This window comes from Centruroides vittatus, unplaced genomic scaffold (assembly GCF_030686945.1).
Source record: "Centruroides vittatus isolate TY-2023 unplaced genomic scaffold, ASM3068694v2 contig_717, whole genome shotgun sequence".
Taxonomy (NCBI): domain Eukaryota; kingdom Metazoa; phylum Arthropoda; class Arachnida; order Scorpiones; family Buthidae; genus Centruroides; species Centruroides vittatus.
In genome coordinates, this window is record NW_027122456.1 from 2047662 (window position 1) to 2069549 (window position 21888).

Here is a 21888-nt window from a genome sequence, read left to right on the forward strand (position 1 = left end):
AAAAACAAACACATGGCAATACAAATTTAATAAAGTACTTCAGTCATTTGGTGTCTCAAGCAGAATATTTGATAATTCAGAGGATAACTGAAAACACACCTATACACTAATGATAGAATCAGCCTTATCACAGTCTATTATAAAATATCAAAATTTAATAATGAGGTTGATTTATCACCCTTGGTACTTGGAAACTCTAAATATACCTACAGATTCGAACATCTTATCTGCTAATATAAACATGAATATTAAACATTTACTAATACAAATCAGGCTTAACAAATTCTCTTTATTTATCAACAATACTTATATTGATTTTTCTAAAGAATTCTGTTATTGGTGCAAATCCAGGGACTTTTCATTACTTCATTTGCTTAAGGACTGTGCTGCATTAGTAAAATAACATAAAAAATATCAAATCATTGAAATAATCAACACGAACCAAGACTACAGAGTTAGGATAGGTAACCTAACAATAAGCAATATGTTTAAAATAAATAATTATTTTATTCAAATCACAAATGAGCTAAAAAGTTACTGAATTAATTGAAAATTATTGCCGATTCATTACTTTGTTATCTAGATTTACTATGTAAACATAGTATGTAGGGATAATAATGTATTTATATGTTCGTATTTGTTGATATTTTATTTATATGCTCATATTTGTTATCAAAAAATTGAATAATTTTACTGTTGTGTTTATAGATTTGGCTAACAGAATAATGTATAGACTATATTTGTAAACTTAAAGCTATTTATAATACTAACCCCCTGTAACAAGGTTTTTTCCTTACTATAAATAAAGATTGATTAATTGATAATTTCTATTATAATTATTAAAATGACACTTTACAAAAAGAACAGTTATACTTATCTTACAATTAAATTTAATTATCAACAAAATAGAAAAAAAGTTATCAAAAAAAAAATCTTAAGATTCTAAGATACTCTTGTTTTTTTTCTTAATAATTATTAATAAATATTTAGTAAATTTTCAATTATATTTTTCATCTAAATAATAATAAATTAAAACAAAAAATTTTGATTTTGTAAGTTCAATTAGAGTTATAATTTTTAAAATTGTATAATAAATTATTATTATTGATTATATATAAGAATTAAGTATTTGTTATTTACTACAAATTGAATTATATATACAAAAATTTATAATAAAATTATATTTCTAATTTAACAATTACAAAAACAAAATTAAATTTTCATATTAATAAAGGAAGGAAGGAAAGTAACTTACAGTTCTACTTGATTTTGAATAAAATAGAATGCTACAGTATATTAATCAAATACTAACATTTGCAAATTAAATTTCTGACTATATGAAGGAAAAGTTAATTGTTATATAAAACAATGAATATATATATATAACAACAACTTGATATTTTTAAAAAATTTATTTGTCCACATTACTCTCAAAATTGGCACATATGCTGAAGATTGCTAATTACCATTTTGTATTTATTCTTTCCCATTTTTTAAAAATAAGAAATTAGTTATTTAAATTTGATGAAAGTTTATATATTATCCAAAAATTTAATTAACTTTTAAAGAAAATTAATATAGCAATTAATTTTATTTAAAAACACTACCTTTTCAATGCATTATAAAATATGTCAATGTTTATTTTAACCTTCATCTGCATTCAAATACTTTCTCATGACTACATGAAACATTGATTGCTTACTTCAAATTTACTAGAAATCAGTATACAATCACATCCAACTAAAGACTATGAAGACATACTGGATAAATAAAGAAACTACAGAGGAACAACACTGGAAAAACATTCTATAACATAAATTGCAAGTTTTAGGAATTTTTAACTTGTTTACAACACACAGTTAAAAATTCCTACCGTTTACAATACATGGTGGTGTTCAGTTTTATGTATGTCAACAATATGTTTACAGCCATCGTAGAAAACATATCAGCCAACAAATAATGGGCATTAACCCAATATTGGCATTTAAAAAATTGGTTTATACACTGTAAAGTACATCAGAAAATAAAGTGGATGTGAAAAAATCCAGAATCTAGTATCAACACTTCATGGTGTCTCAAAATATAATCAGTATACAATATCTAATATTTATCTAAAATTTACCTACAACTGACATTAGAAAAACTGTCAATCTCTGTTCTAATATTAAATATGAAAAAATTACTTATAGTTAATACTATTACATAAATTAGTATTAATGAAATTAAAGTGTTTATTTTATTTATATTACATGTTGAAAATTAAAATTTACCAGCATTTAATTGATGTGAAGGATTCAAAATATTTCCTTGATTAAGGGCTGCTTGTGGAAATAGGCTGGTTGTAACAATTTCTGAAGGTAAAGATAGAGTTGCAGCAGATCCAGGTACAGACTATTAATTACATTATTAAAATTAATTTAATATAATATAACACAATCCTATTCAAATAGTATCCTAGAAATAGATTTCTATTATAAAAATAATCCAAAATTATATGTAATAATGAAATCATACAAATCAAGCATCTAGAAAACAGATATTAGTGATGTGTTAAAATATATTTAGATTATTAATTTAGCTAAAAATTATATAAATATATTTATATTAATAATTTCCTGAAAATGATTATAGAAAAAATATCAAAAACAAAATATTAATAAATACCATTTTCATGGTATGGATAAATGAAATATTAACTATACAAAATAAAGTTTGCCACAATGTTAAAGGTTGTATCTTTGACATTGTGCATGCCATGTGCATGAAACTGGTAATGAACACTGCCAAGGAGAGATCGTTGAGGAACACGATTGGTTAAATTTGAATTGGTAGCACTTGCATCTCAAGAAAGAGACTGTTAGCAAAACCATGTGATGTGGTGGACCTGGAACAGAGCTATGACTAGCATAGCTGCTGATTGGTCAGCTGACAGCTGTCAATGACTATATAAGGTTCAATGTGGAAGCAGAAAATTCAAGTTTGGATCTGTCTTGCTGACTGAGTTCTACCATAGCTGAAGAAAGTGTTATTGCTAGCCAACTGTTTGTCGGTCGTCATAAGGTGTCTTCATGACAGACAAGTAGAGGAGATAAAAACTGGAACTTTTCATTGTGTTATTGGCGTACCGAATGGTCGCCAATTATAAAACTGTATATATATTTTTTAACTTTACTCTGTACATCAAATTTTTTAATTAAAAAATTTGAATTTTTATGAAGAGATAACAAGTATGAAGTACTAATAATTAACAGCATTGCACTGAAATATGTACTTCAATTCTAAATAAGAAAGTCATGATTTTACAAAAAATGATAAATTATAACTTATTAGTAATTATTTTATATAAAAATAAAAAATTTTCAAATTTTTCTTAAATTTTATATAAAAGATTAATTAGATCTGAAGTAATGCAAAATCAATTTATTTAAATATTAATGAAAATTAATACAGTAGAGCATCGATTATCCGACTCAATTGGGGACTGGGGTTGGTCGGATAACCGAAAAGTATGAAAAAATACATTATTAGTATAGTGTATTAGGCCTGGTTTAAATACTAGCCTCCCTTTCAGGTCGAGCCAGTGCTGTCAGCTAAAACATGCAAAAATTTAACAAAAATAATATTAAAGTAGCCAAGACATAACCAAATATTGTAGCGCCACATCACTAGCGAACATTTGAATTTGCCAACTAGAACGCAGTCGGTTAATCGGGGGTCGGATAATCGATGCTCTACTGTATTTAAATAGTTTTAAAAATTAATATTTAAATAATTATCAAGCTCAACTGTTTTCTTGTAATTTGAATCGGACTGGATTCGATTTGAATATTCCATTTCACACGTTGGTGTATTTATTACAACAATATCCTGAGGAAGACCCAGAATGGGTCAAAAACGTTTGAAGATTTATGACTGATTAACTGGAGTAATTAAGGTTGTGTTGGATGGATTATGAAAATTAATGTTTAAATCATTTAATATCAATTTTCATTTATTTATTTCCAACTCTCTTCAGAAATTCATAATACACTGCTGGCCATCCAAAATGCAACACCAAGAAGGACCACAGATATCACAGCCAAATTCATTTGGGAGATAACACGTACAAAAATCAAATGATGGAAAATACAATCTCTTGTGAAGTAAGGAAGATGATGGAAGCAGTATGGAGTGTTGCCACCATTGCTGGCTATAACCACTGCTACATGCCTCGGCATTGAGTCAAAGAGGCTTTGGATATGTTGTTGAGGTATAGCATTCCATGCTGCTTCCACATATCGCCAAAGTTGATCTGGTGTAGCAGCGGGTGGTGTATCCTGGGCCAGTTGTTCTGCAATCATCAACCAGACGTTTTCTATAGGCGAGAGATCAGGAGAACAAGGAGGCCAAGGCAGCAATGCAGTCTGATGGGCAAAGAAGTCTTGAGCAATGCATGCCACGTGTGGTCATGCATTATCCTGTTGGAATGTGGCAATTGGCAATCTCTGAAGGTAAGGGAGGACAACAAGCTCCAACACCTCAGAAATATAGCGCTGGCTGGTCAGTGTACTGGCAATGCATACTAGGGGGGTGCGGGAGTGGAATCCAATACCACCCCAAACCATAATACCGGGTCTAGGACTAGTATGGCAATGCATAAGGCAACAGTTCGGCAGTCTCTCACCACGGTGTCTCCAGACTCTAATCTGTCCATCGTGGTGTTGCAGGCAGAAGTGAAATTCATCAGTAAAAACAATGTCATTCCATTCAGTTCTCCATGTCCGTCGTTCATCACACCATTGCTGGCACAAATACCTGTGGTTTTGACTCAACAGTACACACAGCAATGGACGCCTTGCGGATATTCCACTCTGCTGCAAATGACGTCGAATGGTACACATGGACACCAATTATTGCACAACAGACCAAATTTGTTGTGATATGGTTTGTGATGTGGCACAGCGATCCATCACTGCGATGCACACGATATTCCTGTCATCACATGCAGTGGTGCAACGAGGTGGGTGCAACAGGTCCCATCGGTCCGTCATTCCCTCCTGCATCCAGCGGTTACAGATCTGCATCACAGTTGCTTGCTTACATCTGATACAATCACCGATTTCTCTGAAGGATAATCTGCAATCCCTATAGGCAACTATTCTTCCTCGGTCGAACTCAGAAATGTGCTGAAAGACACTCATTTTCTTCTGCATGGCATACTGAAGCTGCTTATGCCAAAAAAATGCACGAAAGAACAATTCCAGTACTTCAAAACAGCCTTCTATTCTCCCTTTATATAGTGCTTGCAGGTGGTGCAACAGGTGCCTATGATGTGCGTCTGCGCTGAAATTCTAATCATTTGCAAATCTCATTGCCGCAAACGCACGGTGCAAATTTTACTTGATTTGAAAATGCTTCCTTCAGGGTGTTGCATTTTGGTGTCGATGGCTTGCATTCAGGGTGTCGATGGCCAGCAGTGTAGTATGCACGTTTGTAGTTCAACGATTTAGACTAAATAGTAGTTTCTTAATAAGATATCCAAATATTAATTGTCAATTGGTCAAACAGTCATTGTCAAGTTAAAACAGAATAAGGGTTTCTTTTACAAATTAAAGATATTAATTACGGCAGTTAAATTATTTCTTTATAACAAATATTCAGATGACTTCATCACTTAATAAATAGAATTATAGACAGAAATGCAAATTATTCATGATCTGGAACAAATGATTAATTAAATTAATTTTACAGATTAATGGGTGTCTGGAAAAATCTGCACAAGTTCAAGTAACAGTTTTACCTTGGAAGAAACTATAAACTAAACAAGCATTTGAAAAGTGATTGAAAGCTGTACATTATCTTTTATCTTTGTGATTCTATAAATCTCCATCTTCAAATGCAGTTGATTTGAATTTGGGTATACAGTACAGTAAGTTTCCATACAAGACTGGTTCGTATTTTTCAGACAGTACTTTATATCCGTGGTTCTCAATGTTTTTGAAGTCAGGGAACACTAAACTTTGAAATTTTTTCCACGGAACACTTATAATACAGCAGGGTTGGCAAACATTTTTGAAATCAAGAGCACACTCGATCTAGTATATGATATCATTGGTTTGCTGATTACATTCCCATTCAAAAATTATTTTACATTTTATCAATTTTTCTTTCACAACAATTTTTAATTGTATATTTGATTTTTTCATGGAACGCTTGAAGTGGCTTCATGAAGCACCCATGCCAACACGTCTTATATGAATGATCGACCGACTCATATTTTTGCCTTTCACTCCCTTCTTAAACAGATTTCCTTGAGAATTGTCCAAAAATCTTCAATTGACATAATTACTGGCACATTTGCAGGACTCCTTTTTGACAAAGGTGATGTTTTCTTATTGCAGGTAATCCAGTATGGTTTTGGCATAGTCAGAACTTCCTTGATCAGCCACAAGACATTCTGCTTGATAATAGTTCTGTCAAATGTAAGGAATCAGACAATATGGTATGCATTCATTTAAATATTATGGGCATTGATAGCAAAGCTTGATTTTCTGATTAGGACTTGACTCAATTCTCTCAGTCCCACTGCAATCCAAACCAAAACTTTTCCCTCAAATTTCTTTTTCTCGAAAAACTTTATATCAGCAGGTATAAAGGAGAGAGATATCACTGGTATAAAACCCACCAATACCATTGATCATATAGTGTGGAAGGACAAAGTAAAATTCATCATCCAAAATGAACTTTTCAGAGAACTTTCACAATAACCTTTCATACTTTCTTTGCCAATAATCTTGCATATTTGTTCTATTATGAAGTTACAAAATTTGAATTTTTTTTGTGTGTAAAAAATATAAACACAATAATTTATGATTACAATAATAATATGAATTGAAATAAGTCATATCTGCTCTTTTGATATTTAGTATGTTTTTGTTTTTAAAGTCTCTCAGAACCAATTATATGAAATTTTCAGTTTCAGAGCTACAGACCAAATACAAAGTTTGCTGTTTTCAAAAGTCCTCTTCAATCATTCTAACTTGATTTTCATTAGAATTTTCACTTTTCTGCCAGATCTCTTTTTTCTCTATGATGATACCTCACTCTCAAAATGTTGAAGAAAAACAGTGGAACCTCACTTAAGGAGCATAATTCGTTCCAGAGTCTTACTCGTAATGCGAAACACTCGTTAAGTGAAACAATTTTTTCCATAGAAATTAATGTAAAATACAATAATGCATTCCATAGCGAAAAATATACTCAAATATTTTATGTATAATGTTTATTCAAAGAAAATTATACAATAAACATTGTTAAGGAGCATGAATCATCATCTTTTCTTCTAGCGCAGAATGAACCAACCTGAAATGCAAATTTAATTTGCAGAAAACAAAAAAAAAAAAATTCAGATAATTTGTCTGATAAACACACCAACCAATTTGCCAAATTCTTGGGTTATGCAACGGCTATAATTAAATATTAGAAATTAATTAATTTGACTAGAGATAGGTAGTTGTGTTTCCATCTCATATTAAATTTAATAATTAATTTTTAATTTAGACATTTCTGGAATTTAATTTGGAATCGGTCATTAAATTTAATACAAGATGGCAGCATAACTGCCTACCTCTAGTCAAATTAATTAATTTCTAATATGAAATTATAGCCTTTACATAGCTCAAGAATTTGGCAAATCGTTTGGCGTGTTTATTATATAACAGGCTACGGTTGTTGATGTTTATATGTAATATGTGTTGGAAAAAGTTTGGAAAAGTGTGTGATCACAAACAACACTAAGATGCTAGCCGAACAAGTGTTAGATGGAGCATGCGCACAATCCGGGACTTCCCTTCTCCTGGCCACTCGTTATGTGAAAATTTTTTCACAATTTATTTTGCTCAATGTGTGAAACACTCATTATGCGAGGTGCTTGTTAAGCAAGGTTCCACTGTATAGTCCATTTTGAAATGCCTTCTTTTCAGAAATGGTTTACTGTAAACTTTTTCGTGTTTCATTTAATGTGTAAAAGTTGTACATTCTTAGGTGTAAAGCAGCTTCTTTACTACCATTTTGGAAGAAGAAAAATATTAAATGCATAAAAAGATTCTAGAATGCTATACAGCATTCCGTACGCTTTCAAATTATAGAATATAATTAAAAAGTATTGGCTATTAGTTAGAGCCTGAGGTATTTTGTGTGGATTTTTTCAAGACACCCATTAATATCAAACATATTTCAGAAAATTTCATTGTTAAAATACATTTCAATATTAAAACACTTACAGTTTGAATTAATTTTGAACTTACCATACACTCTTCTACATTTGTATTAAATGTAATTTTATTTTAAAAGTTTATATTATGGTTTTGTTAAAAAACCATAATGACTAAAATTAATTTAACAAAAGTTATTTATGATTCCTGAACTTTGTAAAATTAATTTTAAATTAATTTTACAAAGTTCAGGAATCATAAATAACTTCTATAAGTGTTTTTTAAAAATTATTTATCATATTACTAAACATATAATAAAATTTAATAGTTAAAAATAAATTTGTTATACATGTGTGCCTTTTATGCATATTTTTGTGTTAATTTTTTGTACATATGTATATTTATATGTATATAGTTTTTTGAATACTATTTAAATACATACCATAACAGTTTGAATTGGTCCATGATTCATTTGACCAGGAATAGCAATTGTTACCTTTTGTGGCATAGCAAGAGTCAAAGTTTTTTGTCCTCCCTATTTTAACAAACAAGAAAATTATTATCTGAAATTCCAAAATAAAGGTAAAACAAAATACTGTACTTTATAATTTAAAATTATAGTATTTAAGATTTAAAAATTTTTTGTAAATAATAATCTATTCATATTCAGTACTTACTGATAGTGATTTAGAAACAGATAATTTATTTATTAATAATAATAATAATAATACTCATATTTTACTCTATATCAAAATTTATTAAATTCTAACAGGATTATTGATTTAATATTCAAAAATTAGTTTTAATTTTTAATCTTATTCAAATTAGTTACAATTAGAAACATGCAAATTATGAAGTTACAAAATTTGAATTTTTTTGTGTGTAAAAAATATACACACAATAATTTGTGATTACAATAATAATATGAATTGAAATAATTCACTGAAGAGCTATGAACTGACTCAATTGGCTCAGCTATTCACAGTTCTTTATTAATTCATTGACTATTAATATTTATTTCCATGAAATATTGTGGTTTCTTCTATTTTAAACATCCAACATCTTTTTTTTTATGAAAACATGTTTGTTTGAAAACCTTTAGCACTATTGAACTACATACCACTTTACCTTCAATTTTGTACTTTATTATACCAATCCTACTCCAGCCTGAGTGAACATGTCCTATACCAGTGTTTTTCAACCTCTAATGAATTGTCGCCCCCTTCAATAAAACCATTATGTAGTATCGCCCCCCTCAATAAAACCGTTACACAGTATCACCCCTTTACTTCGAAAAAAATTTTGTTGGGTTTATTAGTTTATTTGATAATTACCGTATTTTACGGACTATAAGACGCACTTTTTTCTTCGAAAAATTGCCTCCAAAATTCAGGTGCGTCTTATAGTCCGTAGCGTCTTATAGGTATTTCTTTTTTAAAAATTGTTTAAAAATTAAGGTGCATCTTATAGTCCGTAAAATACGGTATATACTTTGTAAAAAATTAAACATTTATTTACTCACATACAATACATATTAGATTTTAATATAATTAACAAAATTAAAAAACATAAGTGTTAACAAATTTAACAAATATAATAAAATATATTCAATAAAAAGTGTTATAAAATGTTTAAGAATACAGTAAAATTATTGTTAGTGTGAACCTTGAGGCTGATGAAGTTGAGCCAATTTGTTTATCTTTGGTTCAAAATTTGTCAAGAGTAATTGCAAATCACCTTTTTGTGTTAATTGTAACCGATTTCTTTGTTTGAACAGTACAAAAAGGATTAAAAGTGGAAGGAAGAAGGATTATAGGAATGCTATTTATTTAATTATTGTACAATATAATGAATGAAATATCTAATTATTCTTAATATAATGTTTTACTATATCGCCCTAGAAAGTTGTTTTTTGCCCCCAAAATATAAATTGTTACTAATCACCCCCCAACATGGAAAAAAATCACCCATCTGGGGTGATATCGCCCCCATTGAGAAACACTGTACTATACTATAATTTGTTTATCTGTCCATTATAGGCTTGTGTCATCTCTAGTTAAATTCTAACAGTTATCTTCAGTGTCTAATTGTGATTCCTGGATTACCTCCACTATTTACAATTGTTTATTAATTTATCTACTATTTAATTCCAGGTTAGTGAGATTTATTTTTTTACATACTTTTTTTTATACACACAATTGTAAATATAAGACATATAAATATTAGTTTAATATTTACAATTGTAGTTTTCATTTTTAATCATACCTACTTTTAAAATGTTTTTGCAAAATGTACAATCAATGCAAAGTTAATGATCCTTATTATCAGCTACATTAAATGAATCTTATAATGTTTTAATTTTAAACAAGTTCCTTGATATGTTAATCTAATTAATAATTATAATTATTCCCGTTCTGCATCATAATAATATAACTGCTGTGGCAGTGAAATTCTTTTGCTGTGTGTGTGTGTGTGTGTGTGTACATTTTATATTTAAAATACAACAAACAAAGAAATAAAATACCAAATAAATGCAAATGTTAATGAATAATAAAACATCTCAAAATTTGAAATTATTCCAAAGGCATAAAAGTAAAAGAAGGTAAATAATGATCCACAGAAAATGAATAAGACTTACAAGATTGATATCTCCAGGTGCATACTGAATTGATGTTTGCTGCAAATTTGCTGGAGATAAAGTTATTTGTTGGGCTAAAATAAGAATAATTAAATTATTATAAAATGCAAATGTATCTACATTTTTAATATATTATTAATATTTATTTTCATAATTAAATTGATATAATCTAGAAATCTTTAGTATTAATAAAATAATAAAAGATTACAAAAAATTGTATCATTAACTTGCTTCTGTTAAAACAGAAACAAGTTAATTCTTGATTGCAATGCAGAAGTCATGAAATGTAAAAATCAATATATACAAATATATTATAAAAGAAAACAAATGATACTCACTTTCTTACAATTAATATAAACAAATTAACATTTTAGATTTTTTTTATAACTAGTTAATACTACAGATAAAGCATTAAAATTTAAATTAAAAATGTCACTAATTTTCAATATTTTATTTTTCAGCCAGAATTTGGTTGATTGTATAAAATAACATTTCTACTAGTATCAGTAAAATTATGATAAATCTTAATATATGTTTTTGAATTGGAATGGACTGACTCTAGAAAATGGAAATTGTTACCATTTCCTAGAACATTAAAGAAATAAGAATAGTTCCTATTCCTATTAATTTGATTAATTCAATTTATTTTTTTTTAAATTAAGCAAAAAAATGATAAACTATATATGATTAAATTAGTTTTATAAATGAATTTATCGAACTTACTGAATGTCTGATTTCTTTCTTTTTTTTGTAAAAGCACTATTTTGGGCAATTAGTTTAAAAAAAATTATTAGATTTAAATTAATTAAATAATGAATTATAATATATACATATATATAAATAATAATATTTGAATTAATAATTTATTAATGACTAAAGTATAGAGAGAGAGTGTGTTTCTATTATTATAATTATATATAATATGTTATAAAATGTTATCAAGTTATAAAACTTTTTCTCATTACATTTTCCAAGCAACATCTGGCATTAAGATTAGTATTTTAATCAAATAATGTTTTCATTTGATGACAATTTCATCTTCAATAATTCATAATATAAGACATTTCTTATTTAAACCATAATAACTACATTTACTTTGCTCAATTTTAACTCATTAACATTAATGTAAACTCATAATTCTGAAAAAAGAGTTTAATGTTCTTGTTTCATCACATTTATAATATATAAGATCACTAAGTAACACATAAGCATTAAATTTTGCCAAAAACCTGAAAAAATAAATCAACTAATTGAAAATGTTTTTTATAAAAATTCCATTAGCCATAAATTTTTATTAAATCTATTAGCCATCCCTCAAAGAAAGGTCAAAGCAACACAAAAGTGATGCTGATAATTTTCTGCAATTTAGAAAAGTAATACACCATAAACATGTTCAAAAGTGATGACTGCTGCAAAACATTGAAAGTAATGGAGACACTTTCAATGATACATTCCAAGTATTGATGTTTTTTGAAAAGCATTTCACAATCAATTTTATATTCCATTATCATCTCATGATCCACCGGCTTACAAATCAGATGCTTGGAAACCTTGGAACCTGCCATTACATACATCGGATGCTTGGAACCTGCCATTACATACAATAATGGCAGGTTTGGCACAAAATAGTCAAATCTGGCACAAAATAGTTTGAGTCCTTTGACTCTTTTGGTACTAAAAAATATTTTTTATTTTTTCAAATGATCTTCAACAGAAAAAAAAAATCACAGATTCTTTAGCTTTGTTTTATTTAACCACTCTGAGATACTGCTCCATACTTAAACAGCAAATACAATCTCATTTTGTTTGATTTGAAAATAATTTAGATCATTAATTTATTTTTGTAAATAAATTTATTAACTTTATTTAGTAAATTAATTCAAAATATAATTTAAAAATTTTGATCATCTATTAATCCTTAACTCCATAAATTATATAACCTTGACCCTGTAAACTGTTAATATAAATTTTCAACAAAACAAACTAACTACTATTCCTCTAGTAATTCATATCAATGCAAGTTGACTTCATGTGTTAGCCGTTGCTAAAGATGGTACCGCAAAAATAACATAAAAACAACTTGGATGAATTACTATTAATAAATTTTCAAGTTATACATTTTTTGTTTTAACACATTTTTAATGTCAGAGTCAAGAACCAAAATTCACTAATTATAATCTTATTTCTTTATCACTTGATTATTGTTATCAGTACATGCAAATCAAATGTGATTACAATAAGCAGATTCTATTTCATGTTTTAATAAAAATATTATTTTTTTTATCTTTTCAAATAATTATCATCTTTAAAATTTTGTTTATTTTTAACAGGTTTATTTGATTTCATACATATTTAACTTTGAAGTAAGTTATTTTTATAGTTTACAGATATTATAAATTTTTAGTTTCTTTTGTTGATAATTTAAGCTGAATCTCAGTCTCATTCCCACAGAACTAATAGATTGTTAGCTTTTCACAAATCAAAACAGGTGAGAGAAATCGATGGAAAGCATAAGATTGATTATGTATATTCCAATTTTAAAATTAGAACTTTTGATTTTAAAACTTTTACATAGCATCTAAGTAAATATGATATTACTATAAATTAGTATGTCAAGAAAAATTTTTAACAAAGTATTAGGAATGGGACATTGTGAAATTAAGAGGTCTGCCAAAAGTAGTCAAATCCATGGAATGTCAAATTGGAAAGAAGATACTTTTCATTTTAACATAGCATGTTCAAATGTTAATTGACAATATACTTTTATTATAAAAAAAATCAAAAGTTTGGATCCCGATATCAACAGATCTTTTTCTATTCTTTCTAAATTTACTTAAATTTTAATATCAGTTGAACATAAGTGCTTGACAGAATTCATCAGAAGAACATTAAAGTTGATATTAAATTTGATTTTTTTTTGCTTTTTGTGGATCTTTTTTTATCGTTATTTAAGAGAAAAAGCTTTTCATACTCTGAATGATATTGTCTTTTGTATAAATTACAAATAAAAAAATAAACTAAATCATGCTAATTATACATTCACAATTTGCATATATTCCATTCACAATTAGCATATATTGTTTACCTGGAGGTACTATTTGGCCTCCTGATGACTGTTGCAATGGTAAGAGAACATGACTTGTTTGTTCTGGTTCTTTTATTTCAATTGCTTTTGTTTCTTTGAGTTTCTTTTCCCAAATCTGCAATTAAAAATATATGTTATAGTTTTGTTTGTAAAAAATATTTTTCAAAAAAATTATGTAAATTTACATACATTACTAATTGCTAATACTTAAGATTTAAATGAGTGAAAAAAATATTGCTTTTAATCAGTTTGACCATAAAAATGAATCAAGAATACTCTAAATAAATTCTTATACAGGGTGTCCAACATTACTGAAGTAAATTTTATACAGAATATATAAAAGGAAAGACCAAATCCAGAACTATACACAAACTGAAAAAAGCATTTCATACACTCCGCGACAAAAGTATAACCCACCCCCCTAATTTTTTCATATCTGATAAAGAATTATAGTTATATTAATATATTACTAATACACAAAATTTGGGTGTTAGTAAGTTTATTATACTACCAATACATTATTTATTAAATGCATAATTAACCAAATACAAATGATATTGAGTTTTGCAGTGCGACAAAAGTATAACCCAGGTAATGAAATTTAAATAAAAATTCGAGAAAAATATAACAAACAATAATCATTCATATAGATTAATATTTAGTAGATCCACCACTTTTACTTATCACCTCAATCATTCGGTCCGGTAAACTGTCATATAGCTTTTTAATTATGTCTTGATTTATATTTTGCCACTTGTCAACTATCACCTTCTTTAACTCTTCAACAGAAGTAAATTGTCTTGATCCACGATAGACAGCTCGTGATAAATTTCCCCAACAATTCTCAATTATGTTCAAGTCAGGAGAATACGCTGGCCATTCAAGAACTTGAATATTTTTTTCAGTAAAGTAGTCTCTAACTACCTTTGCACGATGGATACTGGCATTATCTTGTTGAAAAATGAAATTAGGACCAGCAATTCGCATTGCATGAGAGTTAATTTGCTCGTTTATTACTTCTATATATCGTTTACTATTTATTTTTCCAGAACAGAACTTAATATCCATTTTACCTGAGTATCCAATACCAGACCATATCATTACACTACCACCTCCGGCTTGTCGACGGCTCAATATAAAATTATCTTTTCTTAAATCGTGAAAATAGTAATTAAAACCATCAGGTCCATCTAAATTGAACTTCTTTTCATCAGAAAAAATAACTTTTTGCCACTTTTTTTTCCATTGAACATGATCTTTTGCAAATTGTAATCTAACTACTTTATGTTTATTAGACAACGGCGGTTTTTTTGTTAATTTCTTACGTTTTAAATGTTCACACTCACGTATAATACGTTGAACATTCCTTAAATTCGTATCAACACCAGCCTCCGCTGCGATTTGTCTTGCGGTAAGCGTAGAATTGGACGCAACTCTTAAAATTGATCTTCTTTCTCGTGGTGTAGTTGCTCTCGGTCGACCTGTCCTTTTTTTCTTACCATAGTTTTCGGGATCTTTTAAAAAATTTTGCACAACACGATGACTTCTGTTGATGATTTTTGCAATTTTGACCTTAGAATAATTTTCAGAATGTAATTTTTTAATTATATCAATTTCAGTTTCATTTAAGTGTTTTCCCCGTGGAATTTTAAATAAAAAATAGACAATTATTAACTTAAACAATTTATTTATGCGTAAAAACTTACGAGTGACACGAAACAAGTATAAACATGAATTGACATGTCCAGTGCACCGAGCTGCTTGAGCCAATGAGACGAATGGGTTATACTTTTGTCGCGCTATCAAACCAATAACTTCGCCGCTGCGTAACAAAGCAACATCGGAACGTAACTATATATATACCATAGTTCTAGAATCAAGTGAACAATGCTGGCGCGTTAGGAATTTATTTACTTATATTTAGTTTTACCGTAAATATAAAAAATTAGAGGGGTGGGTTATACTATTGTCGTGGAGTGTAGAAGCATTGAGGCTGTCAACATCAATGTTTTACATAAGGTTGGTTTGAACATATTTATGTGTACACAAAGGTAAATGCACAAGGGACCTGCAAAGGTAATGCTACTTTTAGCATCTTCTGTAAGTTTCTGTATGCTTAAATAAAGTTGCAAACAAGTGTCCTTTGCCTAAATTTATTTGTATTATATTATAATATGATGTAATAATTTCATTTGTATTGTTTCTAGTGAGTGGAGTTAATTTTAAGTCAGACATTCTATACTTCATAATTTTAATATACTGTTATTTAATTTAGTCAAAATAGAATAACTAAAAATATTAATAAGCAAACTATTTTAAATTCATTAATTATTTAGATTGAGATGTATATGTTTTTGAGATTAAGCATGTATTTTTGTTTGCAAACTGAAAGAAAAGTACATAAAAATTTGAAAAATTTCAACAACAGAAAACATATTTAACATTGATTGATTTGTTAATATTTAAAAATAAATCATTTTTCAAAGTACAAAAAATTAATTTAATAAAAGTAAAATTCATAAGATTAAAAGTATATAAATATTTGGGCTTGGTTGAATAATTAACAGAAATGAAACATAAAAGACAATATTTTAATACTTAAGATTGCAATTCTTAACTGTATACTGGTAATTATCTTGCTTTTAACAGCCATCCGTGGTGTGGAGTACAAGATAAGGTAGGTTATAAAAAGTTATTTTTTTTTTTTAGTTTTTGCAATTTTTTGTTGAGTACGTACTGTTGCAGACTATCCAGAAAAATTATTATATTAAACTCATTACTATAAAGTAAAATTTAAATGTTTTAAATTTTTTGAAATACACAGGTTGTCCAAAAGGAAAATGAACTTTTGCTCTAGAAATATAACTAGACGCCACAACTGGTTTTAATGGTCAAATTCAAAATTCTGAATGTTATATTATCAATCTTGTCTAATAGCATTTGAATCGGTTCATAACAATCCTGTGTGTGGCATAAAATTAAGTTATTTTGTGAGCCTCTTCAGAAAATTGCAATGGAGCAATGTGCCAACATTAAGTTCTGCGTAAAACTAAAGAAAACTTTTACCAAAACATTTAAGTTACCGAAACAAGTACTGTATATCAAGATGATTGCCTATACTGAACACAAGTTTACGACTGGTTTAGTTGATTCAAAGATGGCCAGAAGTTAATTGAAAATGATCGGAAAAGTGATCATTGAAAGACATTGACTACAGACAGTAACATTGATAAAGTGTGACAAATATTAAGAAACAATCTGAATGTGACCTGTAGAATGTCATCAGTAGAGTTGGGAGTGTCAAAGGACTCTGTCCACATAATTTTACATCAGTGGTTCCCAACCTTTTCTAGGATGCGGAACACTTTTGTGAGCAATTTTCTTTAGTGGAACACTTACTTAAGTTAATATGAAATACATAAGCTTGTCATCAGTTATTTTATTAGAATTGAGCAGTTATAATTCAAAATCTCTACTCATATTATTAACGCCAATTCTAAGACAGGAAAAAATATACCTAAATAACTTTAATGGGAAACTTGTGCCTGATGATTTTTACATATTTCATTCAGTTTTTATCATTGCCTTTATCTTATTCATAACAGTAGTACACTCCATAAGTATGAGTCGTACATATATATTTAAGTTTATGAAAATTTTATGATTTTAATTTTTTGATATTCGGCAGCTCAAATACGATTGTACACTTTCCGATTTGCGACTAAATCTGCGGAACACTTGGGAGATGCTTACGGAACATTGGTTGGGAACCACTGTTTTACATAATAATTTGAACAAATGTAAGGTCTGTTTCCACTTTGTTCTATACTCACTCACTGAGGAACAAAAACAGGCACACATTCATCATGACATCATCAAAATCATCATCAGGACATCATCAAAATTACTTGCCATAATCGAAATTTTCTCAAAAATATTAAAAATATTGTCACAGATGATGAGACATGGTGCTACCAATATGGACCATTAATAAAACATCAAAGTTCTATGTAGAAGTCATCAGATGAGCCCAGACCAAAAAAACTTCCATTTCCAAAAATCACAAGCCAAGACCATGCTCATCTATTTTTATGATTCCAAAGGTATTGATCGTGCACAAAGAATTTGTCCCAAATGGCCAGAATGTTACTGGAGAATATTATTTGGGTATTTTGGAATGTCTTTGAAACCAAATTGTATGCATACGGCTGGAGTATCATGCTCAAGAAAGCTGGAATTGCTGTACAACAATGCACCCTTGCACAAGAGCATCACTGTTCATCAATTTTTGGCTCAAAAAGATACTGTAACCCTAGACTGTCCACCCTATTCTCCCGATCTGGCTCCCTGTGACTACTTTGTTTCCAAAACTTAAAATTCCAATGAAAAGGACTCATTACAAGGACATTCCAGAGATTGAAACCGATGTGACCGCAGTACTGGACTAGTACAAAACAGGAGCTGAAAAAATCCTATGAAATGCTCATTACTCATTTTGAATGTTGTATTGCTGCAGAGGAATCTTATTTTGAATAAATAAACATTTATAAAAATATTTCTTGTAGTTTTTTCTTACTAGAGCAAAAGTTTGGTATCTTTTTAGACAAATTGTGTATTTTAATTTAGTCCATGTAAAATATCAAATTTATTCACAACATGCATATTATTATTCAGTTAGATAATGATAAATAATGTGATATTTAGACAGTAATAATCAAAGCAGATTGTTTAAGATTATGACTCAGCAATATTAACTTTTTATAAAAGTTATAAAAAAAACATTGAATCAAAGTTTGTAAATATTTTTACAGATTTTTTTATAAAACATAATATTATATATTTGCTTTTAACTTTAAAAACAAACAATTACAATGGAATGACTTTGAATCAGAACAAAATTTTTTAAATATTCATTCAATGATAGAATTTATAATCTCTGAAAGTATTTTAGTTCATTTTATTAAAAATTTAATTAAACTTAGAAATAACTTTCAATTATTGAAATGCTTTGATCAAATAATTAATATATATATATATATATATATAAGTACATGGTACATACCTGTTTCAATTCCAAAATAATCTGTTCATCAACTCCATCATCTAAGAAAGCCTCTCGAACATTACTAATAACATCTTCAATAACAGAATTATATAATTTTGGCTAAAAAAAAATTTCAAGTTTAAAAAAATAAATTACCACAATTTTAATTTTTTAATTTGATAAAATATCACAAATTATTTTTAATCTATAATCTTCATTTTTAAGAAAATACTTTAAATTTTTCAAAAAACTAAACAATAAGCTTATTTATTCTGTTTTTGTTTTTAAAAAAAAAATTACAAATTCATACTTAACTACAATTAGTATAAAATAAAAATAACAATAAAATAAATTTATAAAATTAAAAAATGTCTTTTATATAGTTATCAAGTTTAACATAATAGTCAAATATCATCTATATTTAAAATATATATTTAAACTAAACTAAAAAAAATTAAGCTGTCATAAATAGAAAAAAAAAGACAAAAATAAAATTTCTCTCATTGTCATCATTATTAGTTGTTATAAGTTTATTCAACTTAACTCATAGTTATTGGTTTGTTTAAAAATAAATAATTTTTATTCTTATTCCTAATACAGTAGAGTGTCGTTAATCCGAACCCCGGTAATCCGAATTGTCAGTTATCCGAACGATTTTCAGTCGGACTGTGTCGTGCCAAATCGAACGTTTTTGATACTAGATTTACTTCTAAAGTATAATTTTCATGTTTTTATATTCTTCAATATATTTATTTTGTTTGTACAAAATGCAGAAATAATTTTTAACAGTACAATAGCCTCGATTATTATAATAAAAATTTTCATTAGGCTTAAAATCGACGAAAATTCAACATAAAGCGACACACAACGGAGAAAAATTTGAACATCGGACAGGTTAATATATTTTTTCGTACATAATCAGTTATCCGAACAAATCACTAATCCGAACAACCCCAGTCCCCAATTGATTCGGATTTACGACTCTCTACTGTATCTTACTTATGCTTGCATAGGCAACACCCTGTTAGATGATATGATATACAGTCAAACCTGTTTTTATGTGGTGGATAGGGACTGCATAAAAAAAAAAAAAAAACGCATAAAAAAGAAAAGAAAAAAAAAATTGCACGAAACTTCACTAGTGACTATAAAAAATAGTTTTCACAACAGAATTAAAAAAATTTTTTTATGCAGTCAATAGGGACCACATAAAAAAGTCTCACATAGAAAATAACTCAAAACCGTACGAAATAGAATTTATTGACAACAGATGTCAGCACTTGACTGCATCGTCTCGTCTATCGTCTGTTTTACATATTTTTGTCCAGGTGCTGTTTTTGTTGACTTAAAAAATAAATTATTTCATTTTTTGCATATTCATGCAATAATATTACTATAATAAGTTCATTTATGCTATAATAAGTCAACGTGAGAGACATGACGAATCGCACGAGACTAGTCGCCAACTATACCGCACAAATTAAAAATTTGCATTAAAAAAATCGCACAAATAAAAAATCGCACAAAAAAAGACCACATAAAAACAGGTTTGACTATAGTTGGAAAAGAATAAAGATCTCAAAATTCAAGAGTACAGATGCATGCAAGTATACAGAAAAATGGCAACACCACAAATTCCAAGGGATGAAGTGATAGCTAATGTTTATTGCTGAGTGCCTGTTCAGTGCACATTAAACATGAATCGATTGAGAATGAGTTACACAGCAAAGTTTAAATTGCCAGTAATGCATTATGCACAAGAAAATGGAAATTGAGAAGCAAAAAGAAAGTTTGACATAGATGAAACAATGTATGATGATGAATTCAAAGGAAATTCCTGTGAAAACATCACAAAATCGACAATCATGGGGTATTTTGCTGTCTTTTGAGCAAAGACAGCAAAATACCCCAACCTAGCAGCAAATCTATTGAGATACATCCCTGAAATTCAGACAAATGGATTTTCTGTGTCTGTTAAAATAATTCAGTTCAAAGACCAAAGGATTGTCAAAAATATGAAAATTCTCAAAAGTGAATTTAAAGGAAACAAGAAAAACAGCAGACACTTTTGGGACGAGACTATGTCACGCAGAGTGCGAGCAATGCATGTGCAAATCTCGCACTCACGTCTGTTTGTAGAAACAGTCTTGGCATTTTGTATTTTCTTCTGACCTGGTTCTCGGTTACCTGACTACCTACAAGTCTGGTTTATTTTATGTGCGCATGATTTGGGCACCAAATACTCTGTGCCAAATTGCAACTCTGGACATGTCTTCCTTCATACCTCTTCATACCTCTAAGGCAGGGCTTCTTAAACTTTTTTTATTCACGACCCCACTTATGATTGTGATTTTTTTTGCAACCCAAAAAATAAAAAAATAAAATAAAATAAAAATATATAAATATTTTGCAATATACATATGAAATACAATGAAAATATACATATATATTGAAGATATATACAAATTTGCAAAAACAATAATGGTGTACTACCACAGTTCACTCTTGTGTTACAATGGAACAGAGACAACTGAATACACTGAAAAGTAACAACATTACACTAGTTCACACTACAATCAGTGTTGCTGAATCGTCGTCTCGCTGCACCAGAAGTGACACAAAGTGCAACTCACGAAACCTACGACACAAAGCATGCCATTTTCAAACTCTCACAAATTATTTTCAATATTTTGCATTAAAATCTAGTGACCCCAAGATTTCGCTAAGCGACCCCAAATGGGGTCACGACCCATAGTTTAAGAATCCCTGCTCTAAGGTATGTGGCCATTGACAGCAGCAAGATTTTAGAGACAAGACATAATCTCGTCAATTATAAAAAGGCAAAACATTTCATGGGACAACACAAGCTTGCGATTTGGCATCAAACTTCAATGGTGCATCAGCTTCCTGACACCTACCTAATTTTAAA

The 21888-nt window shown here is 28.6% G+C and overlaps 1 protein-coding gene across 2 annotated transcripts in view; it reads right to left on the bottom strand.

Moving 5' to 3' along the window:
• TfIIA-L (transcription factor IIA L) overlaps positions 1-21888 on the bottom strand; it is a 60485-nt gene that overhangs the window by 28556 nt on the left and 10041 nt on the right. Inside the window, exons 2-7 of one of the 2 annotated variants that reach the window (XM_067276887.1) lie at positions 18978-19079; positions 13916-14030; positions 11554-11589; positions 10831-10904; positions 8635-8727; positions 2271-2391 (exon numbers count right to left, since the gene is read on the bottom strand). In XM_067276887.1, coding sequence (XP_067132988.1) covers positions 2271-2391; positions 8635-8727; positions 10831-10904; positions 11554-11589; positions 13916-14030; positions 18978-19079 — 541 coding nt within the window. The remainder of the gene's footprint in view (positions 1-2270; positions 2392-8634; positions 8728-10830; positions 10905-11553; positions 11590-13915; positions 14031-18977; positions 19080-21888) is intronic. The other variant, XM_067276888.1, reaches the window with a different exon arrangement.